Source organism: Myotis myotis, unplaced genomic scaffold, assembly GCF_014108235.1.
Source record: "Myotis myotis isolate mMyoMyo1 unplaced genomic scaffold, mMyoMyo1.p scaffold_m19_p_17, whole genome shotgun sequence".
Taxonomy (NCBI): Eukaryota; Metazoa; Chordata; class Mammalia; order Chiroptera; family Vespertilionidae; genus Myotis; species Myotis myotis.
Genome location: NW_023416321.1, coordinates 19,951,903 through 19,979,237, shown reverse-complemented (window position 1 = coordinate 19,979,237; position 27,335 = coordinate 19,951,903). Strand labels below are relative to the sequence as shown.

Sequence of the window (27,335 nt, the reverse complement as noted above, 5' to 3'; positions counted from 1 at the left end):
GTTATGGGGTGGGGCCACAACATTAGTAACAAAGAAACAGAATTTCCGGAGGATGAGGCCCAGAAATCAGGATTTTAAAAAGATTCCCAGGTGATTCTAATGTGCAGCCAAGGCTGAGAACCACTGCTTTGGAACAAGGTTAGCATTTAACAAATCAAACCGCCTTTCCACCCCCCCCCCCGCCCCCCAATTAATTGGCAGCACACAGTCCTAGAAGAAAAAACTAGCCTGTGGAATGGCACAATGAGAAGGGATGCTAGGAACAAGGGTAGTATCATAATAAAGACAGAAGAGTAGCCTCAAAAATCTACTATCAAAAATTCTGTAACAACTGCAAGAGCTAAATTTAGTTTTAGCACTGATATCACTTTAAAGCTGTTTATCTTTATGATCATGTATAGGAGAAAGATACATATATGCTCTTTATCAACATTCCTCAAATGCCTACTTTTTGCAACCACATTGATGGACGGCATGTAAAGAAGGTCCTGTGAAGGTTAGATGTATGACATTTGTTAAGTTATCTATATAAAGGCCTAATGTGCAAATTGTCACCACAGGAGTTCGACTGGGAGGTTGATCGCTCACTATGACGTGTGCTGACCAACAGAGGGCGGCGTGGAACGAAGGAAGGACCCAGCCGGCAGCCAGGGAAGGGAGGCCCCATCCGGCAGCCAGATGGCCCAGATCGACCCTGATCACCGGCCAGGCTTCGGGACCCTACCCGTGTGGGCCTCTAGTCTGTTAATAAAGGTCCAGCAATTTTCAATTTCCTGGATTGTGAGAAAGGGCTGTCCTTGTGCACTGCAGATAAGTAGCAGCATTCCTGGCCTCTGTCCCTGGTGCAAGTAGCACTCCCCTTCTTCCCCCTTTGTGACAATCAAAAATGAATACAGACACTGCCAAATGTTTCCTGGGAAAGCAAAATTATAGAGAACCACAAAGCTCAAATTATGGTCAGGCCGCCTAGAAAAATTCAAAGTGTGGGTTCCCATTAAATATTAATAGTGAAAAATGAGAAAGCTCTCAAGACTACTGCAGCCAAGGCAAAAGGAGAGAGCTTCAAGAGCAAGCCTGGAGAAGCTTCTACTAATCAAAGATGATAATCTTAACATCAAAAAAATTTCAATGCCTTGAAATAAGCCAAGTAAGTTTAAACCAATGACTTCATAATCTATACACATCCCCCTCATCCATCAAAGACTTGACTGATTGCTCTTAGAAGATAGTAGGAAACCAACTTGTTATTTTGAAAACTAGTGGACAAAAGAAAACAAACATGAACCATGCCTTTTTCTGTATAAATTATGACTTTGCTTAAACCAATATTGCAAAAAAGTTATTTTCTTCTTTTTTTTTTTAAAATATATTTTATTGGTTTTTCACAGAGAGGAAGGGAGAGAGATAGAGAGAGTTAGAAACATCGATGAGAGAGAAACATCGATCAGCTGCCTCCTGCACATCCCCCACCGGGGATGTGCCCGAAACCCAGGTACATGCCCTTGACCGGAATCGAACCCGGGACCTCCCAGTCCGCAGGCTGACGCTCTACCACTGAGCCAAACCGGTTTCGGCAAAAGTTATTTTCTTTGTATAGATATAGCCTAGCTAATAAACGAAACAGAAATTAAACAAATAGAATACCCCTAATTCTTCAACTCCTAATATAATAATAGGTGTAGGCAATGACCACTAGAGGCTGGTAACACAAAAAGAGAGACAAGACATTATGTGTCTTCTGATGCAAATTCTCAAGACGCCTTTTTTTTTCCTTGACAAAGCTCAAAATGAAATTTGTTCAAGCCTCTATATTCAACTCCCAGTTTTCAGCAAATGCAGCAGAGGAACACCACTGACTTTCAATAAACTAAAAAGTATGTAATTAATGAATGGAAATATGAATATGTGATAAAATGTGGTAAAATGTTACTGCAGGTAAATATACTGTAAAATCATTCAACTTTACCATGTTTAAATAATTTCATAATAAAATTTTGGAAAAGAAAACAATACTGCCACAAGACTACTTCCAGCAATTAAGGAGTAACAGGGACCAGATTTTAAAAAAAAGAAGAAAAAAAAAAGTATATCCTAGAAAACCAAGATGGTGGCATAGGTAAACACCAGAAATTGCTGCCTCGCACAACCACTTTAAAAATACAACTAAAAGACAAAAACGGACATCATCCAGAACCACAGGAAGGCTGGCTGAGTGAAAATTCTACAACTAGAAGGAAAGAGAAAAGCACACTGAGACCCAAAGGAGGTGCGGAAGTAAAGTGCAGAGGTACGGAGGCGCACGTGGAAAGAAAGGGCTGGCAACTGAGGACTCGGTTGTCTTTTTCAAACGCGAGGGAGTCTCAAGCTCCCGAATGCTCTGAACTCCAGTTCCGGGTGAGTCTCTGGGGACCAGACTCATACAGGGAGAAACTGGACTGTCTGGCATCAGTTGGAACTTGAGGGCGGCTTTCTCTCAGAGGTGCTTGCTGCGATTACCAGGACACTGAGACCCCGGGCCTCTTAGGGTAGGACTGAGGATCAGCCAAAGCTGTTTGCTCCACCCTGTTGATCCCCTGAGACCCCGCCCCGCCCAAACTGTGCACAGAGGCTTTTGCATATAAAAGACCTGGCCCTTTGCAATCTAAAATTACCTAACAAACTGCAGCTGGGTCAGAGAGACTCAGAACATCCAAAAGAAGGCCCAAGGCCCCACAGCAGCTTGCATTGCTTCACAGTTGGCTCTCATCTGGGCACCTCCAAACTCCAAACAAAGAAGAGGAATCTGCAGATCTCTCCATAGCTCCTGCGGGGTAGCCTCAGGCAGAGGTAAAATTAGCACCTCCTTAGAGATCCAAGAGCCCGTGTACCCAGTGGTCAGATTGGGACTATCCAGATTACAACTCCTCAGATCCATAAGGGACACACTCAGGGGGCAGACTCAGTGAGCACCAAAGCCCCATTGCTAGTCTTGCCCCATAAGGGTATCTTCAGCACAGAAGTTCTCCCACTGTAGACACAGCTGATTCTCACAGACAATTGGCCTGGAGGTCAATTCCTCCCAGTGATACCAACAACAATCAAGGCTTAACTACAAAAGACTGTGCACACAGCCCACAAAGGGGTACACCAAGAGTGTCCACCTCAGGTAATTGGGGAGGATGAGCCACTGGGCCCTATAGGACACCCAGCGCACAAAGCCACTCTATCAACACAATGAAGCATAAAAAAATGCGGAGACAAAGAAACAGGTCACAAATGACAGAAATGGAGGAAAGCAAACGACTGGATATAGAGTTCAAAACCAAACTTACAAGTTTTTTCAAGAATTTTCTAGAAACTGCCGATAAATTTAGTGAGACCCTCAAGAAATCTAGTGAGACCCTCGAGGTTATGAAAAAGGACCAATTAGAAATTAAGCATACACTGACTGAAATAAAGGATATTATGCAGAGTTCCAACAGCAGACTAGAGGATCGCAAGAATCAAGTCAAAGATTTGAAATACGAAGAAGCAAAAAACACCCAACTGGAAAAACAAAATGAAAAAAGAATCCAAAAATATGAAGATAGTGTAAGGAGCCTCTGGGACAACTTCAAGCATGCCGGGAGCCGGTCCATCCTTGCTGTTTCAAAGGACCTGGCATATATGGCATACTGTTCTTAATATGTTTGCTCACCTTCTTGGCACTATGTATTTTAACCAAGGTCTCCTCTCTGAGAAAGGTTGTTTCCCCAGGTAGGGATTTTCCCCTGAAGTTAGGGAGGGAATAAAACCCCTCAACTAAGTGCCAGGTGGGTAATTAATCACTTTAACTATGAACAGTCATGCTTAAGCTACATAATCTTTACTCCCTGGAATGGAGATAAGAAACGCCCTAACCTTTGTAATAGAGATTGATAGGATTGAATCAACTGGTATAAATACAGATGTAACAGGACAGCAAGACACAGAACTTAGGAGACAGAACTTAGAAGACAGAACTTAGAAGACAGAACTTAAAAGACAGAACCTACACAGAACCTAGAGACAGAACCTAGCGAGAGAATCTGGCTGAAGAACCTAGAGACAGAACCTGGCTACAGAACCTGGATAGGACATGGGAAGAGAACCGGACTAGAACCTGGCGACTGAACCTGGCTGGAGAACCTAGCAAGAGACAATAAACAGCAGAACCTCTCTGGAGATCCAGACCAGATCCTGGCTGGAGATCCTGGCTAGGCTGCTGATCAACTGAACGCTGTCTCCGTGTCCTTCCTTCTTCGCCGACTCCGTCTACGCCTTTGGGAACCCCTGGACCTGCTGGGGTTGGACCCCAGCAAAGCATACCAACATCCAAATTATGGGGGTGCCAGAAGAGAGAGAGCAAGATACTGAAAACCTAGTTGAAGAAATCATGACAGAAAACTTCCCCTACCTGGTCAAAGAAATAGACTTACAAGTCCAGGAAGTGGAGAGAACTCCAAACAAAAGGAATCCAAAGAGGACCACACCAAGACACATCATAATTAAAATGGCAAGAGCAAAAGACAAAGAGAGAATCTTAAAAGCAGAAAGAGAAAAACAGTCAGTTGCCTACAAGGGAGTACCCATACGACTGTCAGCTGATTTCTCAACAGAAACTTTGCAGGCCAGAAGGGAGTGGCAAGAAATATTCAAAGTGATGAATAGCAAGAACCTACAACCAAGATTACTTTACCCAGAAAAGCTATCATTCAGAATAGAAGGTCAGATAAAGAGCTTCACAGATAAGAAAAAGCTAAAGGAGTTCATCACCACCAAACCAGTATTATATGAAATGCTGAAAGGTATCCTTTAAAAAGAGGAAGAAGAAGAAAAAGGTAAAGATACAAATTATGAATAACAAATACACTTCTATCAACAAGTGAATCTAAAAATCAAGTGAATAAATAATCTGATGAACAGAATAAACTGGTGAATATAATAGAATCAGGGGCATAGAGAGGGAGTGGACTGACTATTCTGAGGGGGTAAGGGGTGTGGGGGATGCGGGAAGAGAATGGACAAAAATTGTACATCTATGGATGAGGACAGTGGGGGGGGGCCAGAGGGTGGGGTGGGAACTGGGTGGAGGGGAGCAAGGGGGGGGGGGGAAGAGGAACAACTGTAATAATTTGAACAATAAAGATTTAATTTTAAAAAAGTATATCCTATATAATAAAAGGCTAATATGCAAATTGACTGAATAGTGGAACCGGTTGCTGTGACGTGCACTGACCACCAGGGGGCAGATGTTCAACGCAAGAGCTTCCACTTGGTGGTCAGTCAGTGTGCTCCCACAGAAGCACCGCTCAGCCAGAAGTTCTGAGCCAGGCTCATGGCTGGTGAGTGCAGCAGCAGTGGTGGGAGCTTCTCCCACCTCTGCTGCAGCACTAAGGATGTCCGACTGACGGGGAGCAGGCCTAAGTGGTCAGTTGGACATCCCCCGAGGGATCCTGGACTGCAAGAGGGCATAAGCCGAGCTGAGGGAACTCCCCAAGAATATGAATTTCATGCACCGGGCCTCTAATACACACACACAGACACACACTGAGTGGCCATATTATTATGACCACCTAACATTTGTAGGCAAATTAGCTATAATTTGGCACTGAAGTTGCTAGAGGGCCAGACTATTCTAAATAGGGAAGCAGGTTGTTTACCATGACAGAAGTGATTTTTTTCTGAAGATATGGGTAAACAACACGATTTAACAGCCTTTGAACATGGGATGGATACACACACACACACACACACTGAGTGGCCAGATTATTATGACCACCTGACATAGGCAACTTAGCCATACACTGCATCGTATGGGATATGGAAGCCGAAGACCTGTTTGAACACCTTTGCTGTCTGCAGTTACCAAGATAAAACGTCTCCAATTTGCACAGGACACAAGGATTGGACAGTCGAGAATTGGAAAAAAGTCATGTGGTCCGATGAATCACGTTTCCAGTTGCATCATGCAGATGGCAGAGTGAGAATTTGGCAGAAACAGCATGAAAGCATGCACCCCACATGCGTGAGTACAACCCTTCTAGCTGGTGGGGGCAGTGTTATGGTTTGGGGCATGTTTTCCTGGCATGATTTGGGCCCTTTAATTCATGAATAGCACAACATACTTAAGTATCATTGCTGATCAAGTTCATTCTATCATGTTGAAGGCGTATCCCAATGGAGAGGGCTTCTTCCAACAAGACAATGCACCATGCCACAGTGCTCGTATTGTGCAGGAGTGGTTTCAAGAACAGGAAGGAGACTTTACCTTGCTTAGGTGGTCCCCACAATCACCAGATCTCAATCCAATTGAACATTTGTGGGACGAAGTTAAGAGAGCCATCAGGCAGCTGGCTCCACAACCATCAAATCAGTGGTCGGCAAACTGTGGCTCGCAAGCCACATACGGCTCTTTGGCCCCTTGAGTGTGGCTCTTCCACAAAATACCACATGCGGGCACGCACATACAGTGCAATTGAAACTTTGTCGCCCATGTGCAGAAGTTGGTATTTTGTGGAAGAGCCACAACTCAAGGGGCCAAAGAGCTGTAGTTTGATGACCACTGCATCAAATCTCACAGAACTGAACAGTGCTATTCATTAGGCATGGCGTCAGATTCCTCGCATCACCTTGCAACATCTCGTGGAGTCAATGCCAAGAAGAATCGCCTCAGTATTGAAGGCAAAAGGTGGCCCAACTGATGGGGTGGTCATAATAATCTGGCCACTCAAGAGTGTGAGAGTGTGTGTGTGTGTGTGTGTGTGTGTGTGTGTGTATCCCACGTTCAAAGGCTGTTAAATCGAGTTGTTTACCCAGTATCTTCAGAAAAAATCACTTCTACTGTCGTGGTAAACAACCTGCTTTCCTATTTAGAATGGTCTGGCCCCCTAGCAACTTCAGCGCAAAATTATAGCTAATTTGCCTACAAACGTCAGGTGATCATAATAATCTGGCCACTCAGTGCATATGTATATACATGTTTTTATTGATTTCAGACAGGAACCGAGAGGTAGAGAGAGTTAGAAACATCAATGATGAGAGAGAATCACTGATCGGCTGTCTCCTATACACCCCCACTGGGAATGGAGCCTACAACCCAGGCATGTGCCTTGACTGGAAATCGAACTGTGACCTCCTAGTTCATAGGTCAACGCTCAACCACTGAGCCACGCGGGTCGTGCAACAGTGATCAGATTTATCCCTCAACCATAAACTAGAAAACTGGACAACATATAGCTTACAACTGAGAAACACATGAAGCAGCTTCTGTGATAGCCCCAGCTTTCTGCATGGAAATACACTGCAGACTGCACAGCAGGTAGAGGGGATCGAAGCAGAGTATAGTGGTTTCATGGAATTGAGGAAACAAACCCCCAGAGGTGAAATTCAGAAGCTCAGGTGATTGGACATTATGAAGAATTCTCCAGAAAAGGGAGCCATATAGAAATCTTCATGACATACTCTTACGCAGCGGTTCTCAACCTGTGGGTCGCGACCTCTTTGGGGGTCAAACGACCCTTTCACATGGGTCGCCTAAGACCATCGGAAAACACATATATAATTACATATTGTTTTTGTGATTAATCACTGCTTTAATTATGTTCAATTTGTAACAATGAAAATACATTCTGCATATCAGATATTTACATTACGATCCATAACAGTAGCAAAATTACAGTTATGAAGTAGCAACGAAAATAATTTTATGGTTGGGGGTCACCATAACATGTGGAACTATATTAAAGGGTTGTGGCATTAGGAAGGTTGAGAACCACTGCTCTTAAGTGTTTAATCTGAAGCCCACATACAGGGTGAAACTCCATCAGGTAAGGCAAAGAACAAACGAAGAGCTGTGAACTGAACGATTCTCAGAATTCACACAGTGGGAGGCTTTTGAATTTTGACCAGCCAAGTGGCATAATGCATTCAAGAAAGACCCCAGAAGATTCCTTTTTATTAGTGGCCTTAACTATTAAATAAACTACTCTACACCACCCCCCAGCGAAGAAAAAACTGTATCTCAAGGAACTTACTTGCCAACAAAACAAAGCCTCTTTAAAGGAAGATAACACAATCCACATATGTCAAAAAAATAAAATTAAATGTCCAGCATCCAATAAAACATTGTAGATATACCAAGAGGCAAGAAAGTTACACTATAGGGAAATAATCCAAAAAAAAGCAAGCCACAGATATAAAGGGATAAATGAGTTTTCACAACAAATAAATTATGAGGATAAGGGGTAGTTTACAGCAAATCAGAACTCAGAATAACTAGTAAGGCCAGAGTTTAAAAGGACAAAACAAAAACTTTAAGCTATTAAGAGAAATGCTAAAACAATGACAATACTGAGCAGACAAGATGCAGAGAGGGAAGAACCACTGAAGTATAGAGGTACTTCTTGAGAACAATGGGTGATTTTAGAAAAGATCCTTAGAATTTGGTTGCCTTGATAGAGGGCCACTTCTGGGGGCAGAGAAACGAGTAGAGCTTTTGATGGTTCTATAAAAGGGCAGAAGAGAGAACATTAGACACTTGAAGTGCCAAATTCCCAATATGACACGTCAGGTACTTACCCTTCCAAGGAATTTAGCAAATTCTGAAGCTGTGATGGGTTAGAAACTAAGTAGAAAGCCTCTGAAAAATAGAGAGGAGGTTTGAGGCAGTCTCACTCTGCCGAGGAAACTAGAATTAGAGTTCAGGGACAGGACACTGGTCAACATACCAAGCATTTTCAGATGGGGGTTAAGAAACAAGGTTATGCCCTAAGAATGGACCAGAGAGGGACAAAGCCTCGTCAAATTTGTAACCCAGGTGCAACTCAGCTCAGTCCCAACTTGCACCCAAAAGTGTTCAGCCCCCCTCTATATATGCCTAGAAAAAAAGTGGATCTGCACCGGAGAGTACCGAAGCAGCCAAACCTCTTAAAAACAATATCTTACATTGACTGAAAACAAAACAGAAAGAGTGCCCAGTGATCCAGATTTTGGAGTCAGCTGACAAAGATTTAAATATAAATGATTAATAAGTTCAGGAAAAAATGGGAAAGAAAAATGAAAAGACTCAGAAAGACTATGTGTGTGTGTGTGTGTGTGTGTGTGTAAATGAATCAAATGGAAACTTAATAACTCAATAAATTTCACATGAGGTACAAAAGAAGAGAGAATAAGAACTGGCAGATAGTTTAATAGGAACTAGAGAAATAAGAAACAGAGGGAGGAAAAAAAACACAGTAAAATACAGAATAGAATGTAAAGGGCTTGGAGGACACTGTGACAAAACCCAATGTACCTGTTGTTGGCAACCCAGACAGAGAAGACAGAATGGGGGGGAAGTAGTATTTGAAGAGATAATGGCCAAATTTGTGCTAAAACTGATTAAAGACACAAATCCACAGTCTTAAACTGCAAAACCCAAGCAGAACAGAAATGCAAAGAAAATCACATCTAAGAATATCATAAAAGTGTTTAAACCACAAGGAAAAAGAGATAAAGGGGAAACCTAAAAAAATTACATTTAAAAGACTCATTTGAATGTATGGGCCATATCTGAATCGTGATTCAAACAAACTGTGAAAATCATTTTAAGAGAATCTTGGCAATCCTATCTAATAATAGACAAAGATTGAAATTAACCGTACCTCCACTACGCTTCCCATTGGCTAATCGGCAAGATATGCAAATTAACCACCAACAAAGATGGGGGCTGGCAGCCACGCAGCTGAAGCGAGCAGGAGGCTTGCTTGCTCCAGTGATGGAGAAAGCCAAGCTTCCTCCCTGCTGCAGCCCAGCTCTGAGCTCCACTCTAAGCAACAAAGTTGCAATTATACAAGCTAAACCCCAGATACTTGCTTTCAGCAGGCAGTGGCCTCGGAGCTGGAGTGGCAACAAAGTTTCAATTATAGAAGTGTGGGGCGCGACTACAGTGTTTTGGCCAGGTTCAAGCCTCGGACTAATGAAAGGACAGGGTCCTCTCACTGCCACGTGCAAGTGCCAGTTGAAAAGGCAGGGCCCTCCCAGCACAATCATAGCAAACAGCTATGGTTGTACGCTTGAACCTATGGTCCAAACACGTAGCCCCACATGCCTTGTGCTAGAGTTCAGGTGCATGTAGTTGAGTAGGGTTGGAACTCACGAGAATGCTGTAACAACTTGATCATGCCCCTACTTTGCCTCGTGGCATCTGTTATAAAATAAAGACATGGCTTGTGGGCGCTGTCTCTTCATCAGGGAGCAGCGTCCCACCGAGACCCAGCTTTCATTCTCGTCTGTCTTTTCTCAATCCTTTCACCCCCCCCCCCCCACTCAGAATCACCCTTGGCTGAGCTGGCATGGCACATAAGGTGCCCTGGGGCTGAATATGCCAAGCCCCCAGCCTAGTCTAAGCCCTGGCCAAGGCTCTAGCAAGTTTGCAGCTCTGTTCCCAACCTCAGGGACCATGCAGGTGAGTCCCTGCCCAATTCCCAGCCCAGGGAAGGAAAGGGGCTAGTCCATATCCATATCCATATCCATATGCATTTAGTATCATAATTGACGGCTCCATTTACATCTACCATCCATTATTTGTTCCACCTTTTTGGTTTTGCTCTTACTCCTTTTCTGCCTTCTGGGATAATTCTCTCTTTTTATGCTTTTACTGGCTTTTTAGCTATACCTCTGCTCTGTGGTGTGTGTGTGTAAGGATTACAATATGCACCATGAACTTAACATACATAGTCTACCTAGAATTAGTTTTACACCATCTCATGTAATATGTAAGAACCTTATCCTATCTAGTAATAGACAAACATGGTAATTAACCGTACCTCCGACATGCTTCCCATTGGCTAATCAGGGCAATATACAAATAAACTACCAACCAAGATGGCAGCCGGCAGCCAGGCAGCTGAAGCAAACAGGAGGCTTGCTTGCTCCAGTGATGGAGGAAGCCAAGGTTCCCTGCCTGCCGCTGCCGGCCTCTGAGCTGCACTCTAAGAAACAATGTTGCAATTATAGAAGCTAAACAAATCCCAGAAACCTACTTTCAGCCAGCTGGGCCTCAGAGCTGGAGCTGCAACAGTGTTTCAATTATAGAAGCCAAACAAACCCAGATACCTGCTTTCAGCAGCTGAGGTCTCAGAGCTGGAGCTGAGCCTCAGAGCTAAAGCCGCCTCTCAGTTCCAGTGACAGCCATAGAAGGTAAATAAATCCCAGAATTAAAAAAAAGAAAAAAAGGAGAGGTTGGGAGCTTCAGTCACCCGCCAGCCTGAAAACGGCCCTCAGCCCCTCACCCAGACTGGCCAGGCACCCCAGTGGGGACTCCCACACTGAAGGGGTGTGACCAGCTGCAAACAGCCATCATCCCCTCATCCAGGCTGGCCAGGCACCCAAGCAGGACCCCCACCCTGATCCAGGACACCATTCAGGGCAAACTAGCCGGCCCCCACCCGTGCACCAGGCCTCTATCCTATATAGTAAAAGGGTAATATGCAAACTGACCCTAACAGCAGAAGGACTGGGAATGACTGGTCACTATGACACACACTGACCACCAGGGGGCAGACGCTCAATGCAGGAGCTGCCCTCTGGTGGTCAGGTCGCTCTCACATGGGAGGAGCTCTGCTCAGTCACAAGCCAGGCTGATGGCTGCCAGTACAGCGGTGGTGGTGGGAGCCCCTCCTGCCTTCTCAGCAGCGCAAAGGATGTTCAACTGCAGTTTAGGCCTGCTCCCCGCTGGCAAGTGGACATCCCCCGAGGGCTGCCGGGCTGCCAGAGGGATGTCTGATTGCCAGCTTAGGCCCAGTCCCCCCCCCACCCCGGGAGCGGGCCTAAGCCAGCAGGTGGTCATTCCCTGAGGGGTCCCAGACTGCGACAGGGCTCAGACCGGGCTGAGGGAGTCCCCCTCCACACCCCCACACCCGAGTGCACAAATTTTTGTGCACCGGGCCTCTAATTCTATATAATAAAAGGCTAATCTGCAAATCAACTGAAAGGTGGAATGACCGGTCGCTATGACGCACACTGACCACCAAGGGGCAGATGCTTAACACAGGAGCTGCCCCCTGGTGGTCAGTGCGCTCCAACAGGAGAGCACCACTCAGCCAGAAGCCCTGAGCCGGGCTCAAAGCTGGCAAGCACAGCAGCAGTGGTGGTGGGAGCCTCCTCCACCTCCTTAACGACTGCTGGCGTAGGCCCGCTGGGGGAAGCGGGCCTACGCCAGCAGTCGGACATCCCCTGAGGGCTCCCGGACTGCAAGAGGGCACAGGCCGGGCTGAGGGAGCCCCCCACCCCTGAGTGCACTAATTTCGTGCACTGGGCCTCTAGTCTGAATAGAATAGTCTCTGATAACAGCAGAAAATCACTGATAAAACTAAAAGTGTTACTGGTGGCAATAATCACCCACAACACTGGATTTGGTACTACCTGATTTAATCTTAATATAATCTCAACTTGCAATATACAGAACTAACAATAGTAGGCTCTTACTTTTTAGAAACTAGATCCCCAAGGAATTAGCTTATGATGCAATCAAAGGAACTAAGATGACAATGGAATAGGGAAAGATTTTGAAATTTGTGCCAAAATTCTCATGGCTCACCTGATATATAACATTGAATAATAAACTGTGGAATGGTTAAACAAACTGTGGCATCACTTCATTTGCAGCATCTAAAATGCCAAGTACTGTGCCGGTTTGGCTCAGTGGATAGAGTACTGGCCTGCAGACTGAAGGGTCCCAGGTTCAAATCTAGTCAAGGTCACATGCCAAGGTTGTGGGCTCAATCCCCAGTAGGAAGCATGCAGGAGGTAGCCAATCAATGATTCTCTCTCTCATCATTGATGTTTCTATCTCTCTCTCCCTCTCCCATCCTCTCTGAAATTAACAAGAATATATTTCTTAAAATACCAAGTACAGTGGGGCCTTGACCTACGAGTGTCCTAACAAGTTTTTCGAGATACGAGCTGTCTCTCGGCCGATTTTTTGCTTTGAGTTGCGAGCTAAAATTCGGGTTATGAGCCAGCTTCAGATACCCCACCGCTAGTTGGTGCAGCGAACGTCACAGTGAACACCACAACATCAGCACAGTATCACATGTCTCACTCGTTCACTTTTTGATTTGACATATAAGTAATTTGAGTTATGAGCTCCGTCACGGAACGAATTAAACTCGTAAGTCAAGGCCACACTGTACTGATATTAAAAAATATATGAATGCAACTCAAAAATCAAAAGTACATACACACAGCAATGAAAACAAATGTAAGTTTATAAAATATTGATAGGAAATGTGCAATCATTTGATCTTATTAGTTTATTTTTCTATAAAATTAGACTATATTTGAACATAAAATGGGATCCATAACTAAGTCAATGTTGCAAGTATATCATATTTACTTATAATATTTTAAAATATCTGCATGTATTCATAATTTAAGAATGAGATATTAAGAAGTGAAAAATGTTGATAAAGGTGTCATTTTTAAACTTCTTATTTCAGTATTGCCAAGTGTACAAATATCACCTACAAAGATTACAGAGTAGAAAGCAGGTGTCCTAAAATATTTCTCTTGGAATTCTACTAATTCATGACCATGTTTAATCAGTATTACTTTATAAAGGTTCCCTTGTCAAGTAAGTAAGGGAAACAAATTAAAGCATTTCTTCTTTTTAAAAAAAAGACTTCTAGGGCCATAGCTGGTTTGGCTCAGTGGATAGAGCGTCGGCCTGCGGACTGAAGGGTCCTAGGTTCAACTCCGGTCAAGGGCATGTATCTTGGTTGCGGGCACATCCCCAGTGGGGGGTGTGCAGTAGGCAGCCGATCAATGTTTCTCTCTCATCGATGTTTCTGACTCTATATCCCTCTCCCTTCCTCTATGTGAAAAATCAATAAAATGTATTTAAAAAAAAAAAAAAAAAAAAAGACTTTTAGGTCTTTAACATCTTCTATGAATCTTTGAAGGGCTCTCCAAATCGATTCACCCATCAATCACACTTCACGAAAGTGTTTGATGTCCTGAAGGATCTTTATGCTTGTCACTACACTTTACCCTTGAACAACACGAGTATGAACTGTGTGGGTCCATTTACATGCAACTTTTTTCAATAAATACAGTAAATATATTTTGCTTATGATTTTCTTTTTCTCTAGCTTAGTTTATTGTAAGAATAAATAATACATATAACATACAAACTATGTTAATCAACTGTTTATGTTATTGGTAAGGTTTCCAATCAACAGGCACGTACCTTGGTTGCAGGCTCCTCCCTGGCTGGGGTCCTGTTTAGGGTGCATGCAGGAGGCAACCAATCAATGTGTTTCTTTCCCATGGATGTTCCTCTGTCTTTCCCTCTCTCTAAAAATCAATGTAAAAATGTCCTCGGGTGAGGAAAAAAAAAGAAAAGAAAAAAGAAGTGGGGGAGCGGGTTGAGGAAATAAGAGAAATATTAAACTTACACTACTGGATATTAAAGTCCTGGAAATCTACTACAGAGTATAGTCAGCAGGGGTCCTCAAACTTTTTAAACAGGGGGCCAGTTCACTGTCCCTCAGACCATTGGAGGGCCGGACTATAGTTTAAAAAAAAACTATGAACAAATTCCTATGCACACTGCACGTATCTTATTTTGAAGTAAAAAAATAAAACGGGAACAAATACAATATTTGTATTTGCATGTGGCCCGCGGGCCGTAGTTTGAGGACCCCTGGTATAGTGATTATAGGTAATACAACTGTATTTTAAAATATCAAATGTGATAAGAGACTAGATTTTTTTAAAAAATATATTTGTTTATTGGTTTCAGAGAGGAAGGGAGAAGGAGAGAGAGATAGAAACATTAATGATGAGAGAGAATCATTGATCGGCTGCCTCCTGCACACCCCCACTGGGGATTGAGCCTGCAACCCAGTCATGTGCCCTTGGCCGGAATCGAACCTGGGACCCTTCAGTCCGCAGGCTGACGCTCTATCCACTGAGCCAAGACAGTTAGGGCAAAACTAGATTTTATTTTTAATCCTTGATTTTTAGAGAGAGTGGAAGAGAGAGGGAAAGACAGAGAGAAACACATCGATTGGTTGCCTCCTACACAAGCCCTGACCAGGGCCTGCGCCGGGGAGGTGCCTGCAACCGAGGTACGTGCACTTGACCTGAATCAAACCTGGGACCAACGTTGTATCCATCAGCCAAACCAGCTGGGATGAGACTAGCTCTTAAGTGTTCTTTTTTCATTGTTTCATCAGAAAAAGGAAATGATAATTATGTGACACGATACAAGTGTTAGACAGCAGCAATCGTGCTGCAATATAAATACCAAATCAACATGTTGTACACCTCAAACTTACAATATCACATATCAAATATATTTAAAAAACAAACAAAGCAGATCAAAGCATACAGAAGATAGGAATACATTTTTAATAAGCCCAAGATATGAGTTAAGTTTAAAACCCAAAGTCAACAAACAGGATATGAATATGCTCACACCCAAACAGTGTCTTTCTTAAGGAAATGTGTACTACTAATGAAAGCTGAACTAGCCGTGGCTGGAGCATCATCCTATAGCCCAAAGGGCTTCAGGTTCAATTCCAGGTCAGGGCACATACTTAGGATGTGGGTTTAATTCCCAGTTGAGACACATATGGGAGGCAACGGATATCTCTGCCTCTCTCTCATCAATGGAAATGTGTCCTCAAGTGAGGATTAAAAAACAAACCAAAAAAACCAAAAACACAAAAAACTGAACTTAAACCAAATATACCAACACTGAGATTTTTCTTTAAAATCCTCATCTGAGGATATTTTCCCATTGATTTTTAGAGAGGGGTGGGGGGAAGAGAAAGAGAGAGAGAGAGAGAGAGAGAGAGAGAGAGAGAGAGAGAGAGAGAGAGAGAGAGAGAAACGGACTGGTTGCCTACCACATGCACCTGACCAGGGCCGGGGATCAAGGAACAGAGGTTCATACCCTTGACGAGAATATAACCTGGGACCCACTGAGCCAAACCGGCTAGAACATAGAGATCTTGAAAAACAGTGACTCTTATATAATAAAAGCCTAATATGCTAAGGCCACTCAACCGCTCACTATGACATGCCCTGACCACCAGGGGGCAGACACTGCAGCCGGTAGGTCAGCTTGCTGCTCGGGTCTGGCCTACCAGGACTAAGAAAGACAGGCCAGACACACCCTGTTGCCCTCCCATGGTCTCTGCCCGGCTGGCCAGCCTCCCGGATCCCTCGCTGGCCCCAATCATGCACCAGTGGAGTCCCTCAGTCTGGCCTGCACCCTCTCACAATCTGGGACCCCTTGGTGAATGTTGAAGAGCCGATTTCGGCCTCATCCTGCAGGCCAGGCCGAGGGACCCCACTGCTGCACAAATTCGTGCACAGGGCCTCTACTTAAAAAACAAACTAACAAACAAAAAACAGCCCACCAACCAAGTAGCAGAGTATGTACACCATGACAACATATATATATACATTTTTGTACAAACATTAAATGAAACAATACTGCATTCTGCTCACTGATACATGTAGTACAAATAAGAACCTGAACTGGGTGTATACATATCATATTCATGATAGTTGGGGCAGGGAGCAGGCTAGAAGGGGTCAATGGAGGAAAAAGAGGGACATACATAATACTTTCAACAATAAGGATTTTAAAAAATAGATATAAAAATAATTTAGGGGGGAATGTGGGGGTACGATAAAGACATATATGTAATACCTTATTCAATAAAGAAAAAAAAGATACGCACACAAACACAAAAAAAAATTCAGATAGTGGTTGCCTATGGGGAAGAAAGCAGGTGAAGGAGATAACAGAAAAAAAGGAACACTGTTTACCTGTATTTTTCTTATAACTATTAAAAAAATACATAAAGTGAAAAAAGTCAACATATTAATTTTTAAGGTAGTATGTACATAGATGTCTATTACTTCATTTTTTTATACTTCACAGAATTAAAATAATTAGGGGAGACAGGTAAAACTAGTTAAGTTTTTCCTTATACAGGGACCTGAAGTTCTTCACACAATAAATTCAATGGTACACAACACAAGAGTCCCAGGAAACAGTCAAAGGGAGTAAAGGAAATCCAACTATTTTAGAGCAAACACAAGAATTGAATTGGGAATAGCACCTATCAACCCATCTTCCATATTTAGAATTGAGAAAATGATCCAGCTACCATGTAGTAGAGACAAGGAACAACATACAAAGGCCAGTATAGTGAGTAGAATAGTGTCTCCTCTCCAGACCCTGCCCCAAAATCCATGCCCACCCAGAACCACAGAATATGGCCTTATTTGTAAACTAGAGGCCAGATGCACGAAATTCGTGCAAGACTAGGCCTTCCTTCCCCCGGCTGCCGGCAGGCAACTGGGACCCAGGCTTCCCTCCAACCGTCAGCAGGCACCCAGACGCCGGGTTTCCCTCACAGCCCTGGCTTCATCTAGAAGGTCGTCCAGTCTAATTAGCACACTATGCTTTTATTATTATTATAGACTAGAGGCCTGGTGCACGAATGCATGCATGGCCGAGGGGAGGGGCCGCGGGAGATTGGCCGGCTGGCCCCGCCACCCCCTGGTTGAACTTCCGGTGGAACTTCCAGTAGAAATCCTGGTTGAGGGGACAATTTGCATATTAGGCTTTTATTATATAGGGTTATATAGGATAGGGTCTGTGCAGATGTAGTTACATAGAAAGTAATACTAGATTAGCGTGGGACTCAAATCCAAGGACTGGTGTACTTATAAGACCATGTGAAAATGCAGGAAGCAGAGATACAGACACACAGTAAGATGATCATGTGAAGACAGAGGCAGAGATAGAAGTTATGCTGCCATAAGGAAAGGAATGCTAAGAATTGCTGGCAACCACTAGAAGCAGGAAGTGGCAAGAAAGAATTTTCCTAGAGCCTTCAGAGGCAGCAAGGATTGACACTTTGATTTCAGACTTGTAGCCTCCATAACTGTGATAGGAAACTAATAGTGAGTTACTAAATTTTTCTAGTGATAAAGTCTGGATAGATCAAGTTACTTTTAAAAAATTATGAAAGAAAGACAAATTCACAAGTAGAATACTGCAGAACAAAGGAAAAGAAAGCAAATCTGAGAAATTCAGAAAGAATATACATATCTCTGAAAAACTATTAAAAAATTTGGTCAGCCGAAACCGGTTTGGCTCAGTGGATAGAGCGTCGGCCTGCGGACTGAAGGGTCCCAGGTTCGATTCCGGTCAAGGGCATGTACCTGGGTTGCAGGCACATCCCCAGTAGGGGGTGTGCGGGAGGCAGCTGATCGATGTTTCTCTCTAATTGATGTTTCTAGCTCTCTATCTCTCTCCCTTCCTCTCTGTGAAAAATCAATAAAATATTTAAAAAAAAAAAAAAAAAAAATTTGGTCAAACAATTAGTGAAACTTTTGGCATCTCCAACAGAGTATGGTAAAAGACAACACAGCCTTTATTATATAGTAACAGGGAAAGCGCAAAGGGCAATAAGTGACATAAAAAGGAAATATAAAATCTGAAAAGAAAAAAAAGAAAATCTTAACCTATTATAGCAGAAATAGAATCTATCTAAGAGCAACTATAGATCAGAACTGGTGATAAAGGAAGTTAAAATAGGAAACAGGCAACAAACTTGTCTTTTTCCTTTACATTATATGAGAACCAAAAAAAACAATCCAAGAAAAGTTAACAGTTAACATCTGAATACTCATTATGTGCAGCCAAACTGTGCCAATTACTTCCCTTATCTATAATAATAAAAGCGTAAAATGCTAATTAGACCGAACTTCCAGACGACATTCCCTACGAAGCCGGGGCTGTGAGGGCAGAGGCAAGCCGTTGCAACTGCGAGGGCCGAGCCCCTTGTGCGAATTTTGTGCATCGGGCCTCTGGTCTAATTTAATGATCATAATAATGTAGAGTAGGTACTAAGAGCTAGATAAAAATAATAGAAAAATAACATAGATAATTGGTTACTTAGAGAGACAACTACAAATTTAAGGGAATCAAAACCCAAAGCTATTATAGAAAAAACCTAGACAGAGCTATATTTTGCAATGATGGAAATGTCTACCTTTGTGCAACTAAATATGGTAGCTTATAGTCACATGTGACTATTGAACCCTGGAAATGTGTCTGGGTGCCATAAGGTACAGAATTTTTAAACTTAATTTTAAAAAGCTACATGTGGGGCCCTAACCAGTTTGGCTCAGTGGATAGAGCGTACTGAAAGGTCCCAGGTTCAACTCCGGTCAAGGGCATTTACCTGGGTTGCGGGCACATCCCCAGTAGGGGGTGTGCAGGAGGCAGCTGATAGATGTTTCTCTCATTGATGTTTCTAACTTTCTATCCCTCTCCCTTCCTCTCTGTAAAAAAAAAAAAAAAAAAAAAAAAAAATCAATAAAATATAGTAAGAAGCTACACGTGGGTAGTGGCTATCATATTGGGCACCACAGAATAGAATCAATTATCAATACAAAGGAATAAAAGTAAGATCGACACCAGTCTAATTCTATGCCAAAACAGAATAAACAATTGCTCTTTTCCCCCACCAAAAGAAAGCGAAACAGGGTTTTCAGGGACAAAGGTTATGGTCTGAAAACTTGAAACATGATGAAATTGTTGCTCTAATCACTGAAAAATTAAAAATCCAAATTAGGAACTCAATAAATGGGCACATGGAAGTATAAAAAAGACTGCCAGTAAACAATAAAGTATTACAGTAAAAATAAGCCTTTAAATCTAGTTTCAAAACTGAATATAAAATTAAAACTATTCTCTATTTATATTTAATAAAACAGAGTTTCTTAAGACATTAAAAAGAAACACCTAAATCTGCTTCTATGATGTTTCAAAAAACACACAGAATACAAAATCCTAAAAGTAAATGAGTGAGAAAAAAGTATATACTGTATAACATTAATATAAAGAAAAGTTGAATGTAGGACAAAAACAACTACTGGAAAAAGAAGCTGTAACTATGAAGATATAATTATATAGAACTTTATACTAGACAACAATGAAAATTAAAAAAAAACACCCGCATAATGGACTACAAATATTAGCAGAAACTACTAAAACATTTTGACCAAAATGCTATACTATACACTTGATCTTAATCAAAAGGCCAAGAAGAGATTGACCAAAATGCTATAAAAATTAATAATTAATAACAAAAGATTTAAAAAGAAAAACTAACCATTTGGAATTTGGAAACTCAATTCTTAACTCTTCAGAAAATAACTAAAAAACTCAAAGGCAATCTACAAATAGCAAAAGGAACACTTGCCACATCAAAAGCTGTGGAATGACATCCAAAGCTACCCTCAGAAGAAAATTTAAAAAGTTAAATGCTTTTATTATTATAAAAGAACAGAAAAATTAACTAAGCCATCTGAATAAAGGCAAAAAAGGGAGGGGGAGTGAGAAGACCACAGGAAGAAGGAATTAACAGCAAAGAACTGGTCTTTGAAATAACTATTAAAATAGAAAAATTGCAAAAAAGGTTAATCAAGAAAGAAGACTAAATATAAGTAAGACTAAGAAATGGATATAACCACTGATACATGGATTTAACAATTAAGAATGCTTTCTATAAAATTCTGTATTTGTAAATTCGAAAAGATCAAAAAATGTAAGGCTATATTCATCATTCTCTGTTAATCACAAAATATTAGTTCAAAGCATTACAAATTCTTTTGTCTTGAGGACAGTTCATTAGAGCTTGTATTTTTATTTATTTAATCTCAATTTTTCAAATTGTATGGTGCATATATAAAATACTCATAAAAGTTTAGAGGTTTGTGTTCTAAGCACTGGGTGACTTCTCAGTATTCTAAGTAGCTTTAATTCCTAAGGAAATACAATTTTCCACATGGCACTCTTTCTTCTTCCCAAAAGATTAGTACTGCAAAGTTGGGCCTCCAAAGTCTATCACAGGAATCCCCTATCAAAAAAGAACACATCCCACTTGATATGAAATTATTCACTTTTAATACGAACTCATAATTATTTTGGCACTAGGCCTTAATATCATGGCACTAGGCCTTAAGAGAATGTCCTATATGTCCTCAAGTGTGATGTAAGAGGAAAAAGTGGAGGCCCACTGGAAATTCTATAGAAGCTAACTTGAAAATTTATCCCAAAGCAATCTTCCTATATAATTATACTCTTCCAACAGACTATAAAACATTAAAATCATGCCAGAACATTGCCACGCCATTTGATAAATGCTATTTTTAAAAAATTAAAAAGTGCTAAGTCCAACCCCAAAATTTCAAGGCATATTATTTTTTCTTTTTAAAATACCATCTGTAATATGATTTACTCAATTTATAAAAGCATTCCACTTGACAAAATAAAAAGCAACCCAACAGTGGTCCCAGATTTATTTTTAAAATTTGTTTGACCTAAAATCTCACTATCTAGAAACTAATGTTTTAGATTGTCATAAACATCTACCTTACAGAAGCAGCAGGGCACAAAATAAACATGACATATATTATAAAAACTTCCCACTTGAATATTTCTTTACTGGCTTAGCTAATTCACTAACATCTAACATACTAGACCCTTAAAGTAAAGAATATAAGTAGCAATATAGACAAGTTATAATGATCAGCCCTTATATTACAATGAAATCATGATATAGGGAAATAACCCAAATCTAACACCTAAAGATGACAGAAGGCAAGATGCTTGCTCAATAGCAAATATCACTGTAAATAACCAAGATAGAGAGAATGGCCTTTATTTCCAACTTTGGCCAGTATTTCTGCTATAACCAGCAAATTGTTTATTTTCCAAACTCAATCTATTTCTTTGATTTATTTTCTATGCAGCTTATTTTTACATATGCCGGGATGATTGTTTTATTTATTTTATTTACTTATTAATCCTCACCCAAGGAAATGTTTATTGATTTGAAAGAGGAAGGAAGAGAGGAAGAGAGGGGTAAGGGAGGGAAAAAGGGAGGGAGAAACATCAATGTGAGAAACATTAATCAGTTGCAGCAGATTCAGATGAACCTGCAATCTACTTATGTGCACTGACCGGGAATCAAATCCACAAGCTTTTGGTGTATGGGACGAACAGGACGATGCTCCAATCAACTGAGCCACCTGGCCAGGACAGGATGAATGTTTTAGAAATTGGTATTGGAATCAAGGGGTCTTTAGTATGCTCTGTGCGTCTCTTCCTTGCCTCAACTGTTTTTTAAAAATGTATGTGTACCTTCAAATATTAATGAGAAACCTGCAAAATATCTTAGTCTTTTCTTTTCTGGCATTTGGTAGTTCAGGCAGTCTGGAGAATAAATGAGAAAAATGGTACAGCCTGACAGTTAATTTTCACTTATAATACTTTTCTTAAAAAAAAACACAAAAAAAAACACCCATGGTAACATCATACAGTTTAAATGCATACTATAACAAAATAAGCTAAGTACTGAAAATCCACTGTCCAAATATTAATGGTTCCAACAATTCTCTTCTCTACCCTCCCCTTTGTCATTAGTTTTTCTCATCAGCAAAAGTATTGTAACAGCTCTATCTTAAGAAAGATTCCCCTTGAAACAGGCTATTTCTCTGCCTACCTTTACAGAAAACATTCTTTGATACTATATCTACAAGTTTCCTCAATTCCTTCCCTCCCATTCTCTCCTGTATCTGCTCTGATCAGAATTCACTCTTCTCCCTCTAACAAAACTGCTCATAAAGTTTTCCAACAACCCTGACCCCCATCATATCCAATGGTCAAGTCTCAATTTTGTCTAACTTGACCTATCTGTGGCACCTAAGACATGATCATTCCTTCCTCTCTGAAACACTTTTCTTCACTTGCCTTCCACATACCATACTTAGTTTTCCTTCTGCTTCACTAGTAACTCCACTCCTTCCTCCTACTCTCTTCCTTATCTTTCTTATCTACAAGCCTTGGAATGCTCAAGGCTTAATTCCATCTGAACAACCAGATGTTCCTCATTCCTTTCCTCTGCTGCATTTTTTTCCTCCCCAGCACTTAACATTATAGGACATAACGTAAACTCCATTTATTATTTCATGAGATTAAGGATTTTTGTCTGTTTTTGTTTAGTGTAGTCCCAGTATACAGAACAGATATAACTCATTGTAGGAGCTCAATACATATTTTTGGATGAGTGAATGAACAAAAACAAGTAATAACAGCAACAGACACTTTGTACTAGTAACTTATGAGCCAGACACCCCAATAAGCAAGTTACATGCATTTCATTTAACACTCAAACAATCCTATGAGATCTCAGAGGCTGGAGGTAGAGTGGGGGTGTTGGAGGAGGTATTAACTTGCTCCAAATCACAAAACTAGTGGCAGTGCCATGATTTTAACCCAAGTTTATCCACTTCAAAGTTAATACTCTTAAACATTACATGACATTAATTTTACTGGAGTATTATTTCATTAGTTTTGGGATAAATCCAACTCTGCTATTTGAAAAGTCAGCAATCAAACTTCCTATAGTTGTGAATCAATCTCCATTTTCTTTGTCAAGACAAACATTCAGTTAGCAACCAATTTAGAAATTTTAATGGAAATTCGTATTTAAAAGAAAAGCATTCTGCGTTACCATTTTTAGTGATAACAGTACAAATGAGAAGACACACCAATGTTTTTCAAAATGTTGATGGCAGCATTTCAACTTCCTCTATCCCATTTCGATTAAAAAGCTTAAGCCAATAGTTTCCAAACCTGGCTGCAAAGTCACCTAGAAGTTTTTGTTTTTTTAAAAACAAGATTTCCAGGTCTAACTCAAAAGCAAGTGAATCAGAATCTCTGGGAAACAAGGGTTAAGGAGCCTAGTATTATTTAAAACTCACCAGGAAACGTTGGTGGTTGGCCAAGTTTGGAAAATATTAGTTAAATGAAGCAAAATTGGCAAAAGACTAATACTTCTGAGCATCTGGCTTATCTATACTAATAAAAGGGCAATATGCTAATTAGGGTGAACGTCTTCTGCACATCCATCTGGACAAAGCCACAGTGTCTGTGAGGCCTGGGGCTCACGGCAGCCGTGGGCTCAGGCCTCTCAGCTGCCGCGACCAGCAGTGGCAGCAGCAGCAGGGTGATAGGAGCAGCGCCTTCCCCTGATGAGCCCAGTTGCCTCCCACAGAGAGAGGCCAGATTGCTCACATGGGGCGTGGGCCTAAGCTGTCAGCAGGACTTCCCCTGAGGGCTCCTGGACTGTGAGGGGGGGGCAGGCCGGGCTGAGGGACCTCCCACCCCCACCCCACGAATTTTTGTGCACCAGGCCTCTAGTGGTTTAATAATGCTCAAACCTCACTGGTACTAACCTTCTTGGAAAGAGGAACGATGCTGTTAGGTCGAACAAGCCTCCGTTTCTTACAGCTCAGCAAAGGACGTGTTCGGGCTGCCACACAGGTGCCATCAGTTGATGAAGAAACTAGATTCAGTCGTTGTTTTTTATGTAATTGTTCCTCAGCATCAGAGTTGTCACCTGGAATGTGGTCCGCCAAGACCGGCTGCAGCCTACACAAGAGGAAGGAATAATATTCACTTTTCAGAAGACTCACGGAAATAAAGCCTCTAACACTGGTTCAACCTCCTCTACTTGTAAATAGCCACAGACATACATAAGTATTCTGAAGCAGGAGTTCATCTCCCGATGCTGATGACTGCTAACCTTTAGGAATTTAATTTGTTCTAGAATAGAGGATTTTATGTAAACACTTCTGAGGAATTCTACCAACACTATGACCAATCACAGTGTTTCACAATAATTGTAGGACCTTTCACTTTTCTACATGATGAGTCAATTTTAGGCGTCAGTAAGTAAAAGGAAAATACATTAGCATGCTAATTATACTTGCTACAGTAGAAGATGTGCACAATATTATTATGTGATGAGGTTTCTGTCTTTAAACCAGGGTTAGCCCTGGCTAGGAGTAACTTAAGAGCTCTTTTACAAACATATTGAGTGTAAGAAGTGGAAGAGATAACTTACGTGTTAATAACTCCATTGACAGGTCTCAATGCTCCATATGATTTGGTAGATAATGACTCTGAAGAATGACCAGAGGCACCATGGTTTTCCAGTGGCTGAGAAACAGATTCGGTCTGAATAAGGAAAAGAAAACAAAAATATACTATCAACAACATTTAACCAACAGCACCCAGTCTGAAATACAGCACCATTTCATTTAAATAAAATATGTAAAATTTCTGATGAACAACTTGAAAAGTGAAATTTGTATGACTAAAGAAAAAAAAAAGAAAATTAATTAGCTTTTGCTTTGGGAGAAGTGGGTGTGAGGAACCATAATATTTAGCAGACTAATAGTAATAAGAGCTTACTGAGAGGGAAATGACCTAGACCAGTGGTTGCCCACCTTTCGGACCTCATGGACCACCAGTGGTCCATGGACCACGGGTTGGCAACCACTGATCTAAACAATTCAACGGAACAAAAGGTTAGCAAAAACAATTACATAAGAAGTAACAAGAATCTTCAACTAAAGGTCAAGAATATGTAAGTTCAGTACTGAATCAAATAAGAGGAAATTTAAATGACTTATTTCTGCTTAACTTCAGTGGTTGCTGAAAGCCTGTTTCCAGAAAACCATAATTTGTTCAAAATTACATATATATTTGTGTTAAAAATAAAAAACCAATAAAATCTCAATGAATAACTAATTACCCAATGTTATCAGGTAGTAACTATTTTCTTCGGACTATACAAACCTAATATATGCTTAGAAACAGTAAAAAAAAAAAAATTAAAAAGGAAGGTGGAATCTGGAAAGTTTTAATTTAAATATTTTGAAGCAAATTATATATTTACTAGGCTCAGAAGGGGTAGGGTTAGCCATGAGCTGTCAATCATATGGAGTCTCTGAAGTATCTATAATAATAAAAGCGTAATATGCAAATTGACAAAATGGCCAAACAGCAGAATGATCATCCAGATGACCACGCTGTGGCACCCACTGGTGCCAGGCCAGCCAAGGCGGGTGTGATGCGATTGGTCAGGGGCCCGGCCATCACCCCATGATTGCCCTGCAAAGGGAGGCCCAGGAAACCAGCCGGCGGGCTGATCGATCAATTGGGGGGGTCCATGATTGCCCCAAAGAGGGAGGCCCAGGTTACCCTGTGATGGCGCTGCAGCAGGTGGGCAGGGCCTACCTCTTTGGGTTGATCCATCACGGGGCTCCCAGACTGTGAGAGGGCACAAGCCAGGCTGAGGGACCTCTCCCCCCAGTGCACACATTTTGTGCACCAGGCCTCTAGTAGGCAATAAAGCCACAGATGCAGTTATTCCTCAGCTCTGTGAGTTGTTGGAATACCACAGTATGGCTGTGTTCCTTGTCACCTTACATTTAGAATGACTTAGCAGGTGTTCTGAAGTTCTCCTTCCTGCATAACAAAGTCAATATTTTTTATTTTTTTAATTTCAGAAAAGAAGGGAGAGAGAGATAGAAACATCAATGATGAGAGAGAATCAATCAGCTGCCTCCCGCACAGGGGATAGAGCCCACAACCTAGGCATGTGCCCTGACTGGGTATTGAACTGTGACCTCCTGGTTCATAGGCTGATGCTCAATCCCTGAGGCACACTGCCTGGGCACAAAGCCAATATTTTGAGCTGAAATTCTATTAAATATTGCTCAATTTCGTTTTTATCTTTTCAACGACAGGAGAAAAACACCAAAGGATCTGCCGTCTTGAGAACAGTCATAGACAAGTATCAAGAAAGGGAAGATAACTTAAAAGTTTTAATACAAATTATCCAAAAAGTTAGATCAAAGTAGTATATAATAAACAGGTTAAGACATACCAGTATACTACCATGAGTGAACACTGGGAAACTGTCCTTCGTCTTCTTCAGCTACCCTGTACATCAACTAAGGCAGTGGTCGGCAAACTGTGGCTCACGAGCCACATGCGGCTCTTTGGCCCCTTGAGTGTGGCTCTTCCACAAAATAAATACCACGTGCAGGAGCACACGTACAGTGCGATTGAAACTTCGTGGCCCATGCGCAGAGGTCGGTATTTTGTGGAAGAGCCACACTCAAGGGGCCAAAGAGCTGCATGTGGCTTGCGAGCCGCAGTTTGCTGAGCTGCAGTTTGCCGACCACTGTACCAAGATATCACAAATATCTTGAACAATTACATTAGTCAATGATGCCAAAATTATGGTAAATTGGCACACATCTTCACTGCCTTAAATGCTATACTGATTTTCTTTTGAAAAGTAATGTGACATTAAGTAGTTATAAAGATGTTCAAATCTTTTGATAAAGTATTTTACTCAACACTAAAAATCTATCTTAAATAATTCAACCAACACTTT

The 27,335-nt window shown here is 41.4% G+C and overlaps 1 protein-coding gene across 9 annotated transcripts in view; it reads right to left on the bottom strand.

Annotated features, from left to right (window-relative positions):
• The window catches only part of KANSL1 (KAT8 regulatory NSL complex subunit 1), a 164,912-nt gene that overhangs the window by 20,314 nt on the left and 117,263 nt on the right, over window positions 1–27,335 (bottom strand). For all 9 annotated transcript variants that reach the window (XM_036340097.1, XM_036340098.1, XM_036340101.1 and 6 more), the window contains 2 exons: window positions 24,990–25,102; window positions 24,319–24,514 (listed from right to left, as the gene is read on the bottom strand). In XM_036340097.1, coding sequence (XP_036195990.1) covers window positions 24,319–24,514; window positions 24,990–25,102 — 309 coding nt within the window. The remainder of the gene's footprint in view (window positions 1–24,318; window positions 24,515–24,989; window positions 25,103–27,335) is intronic.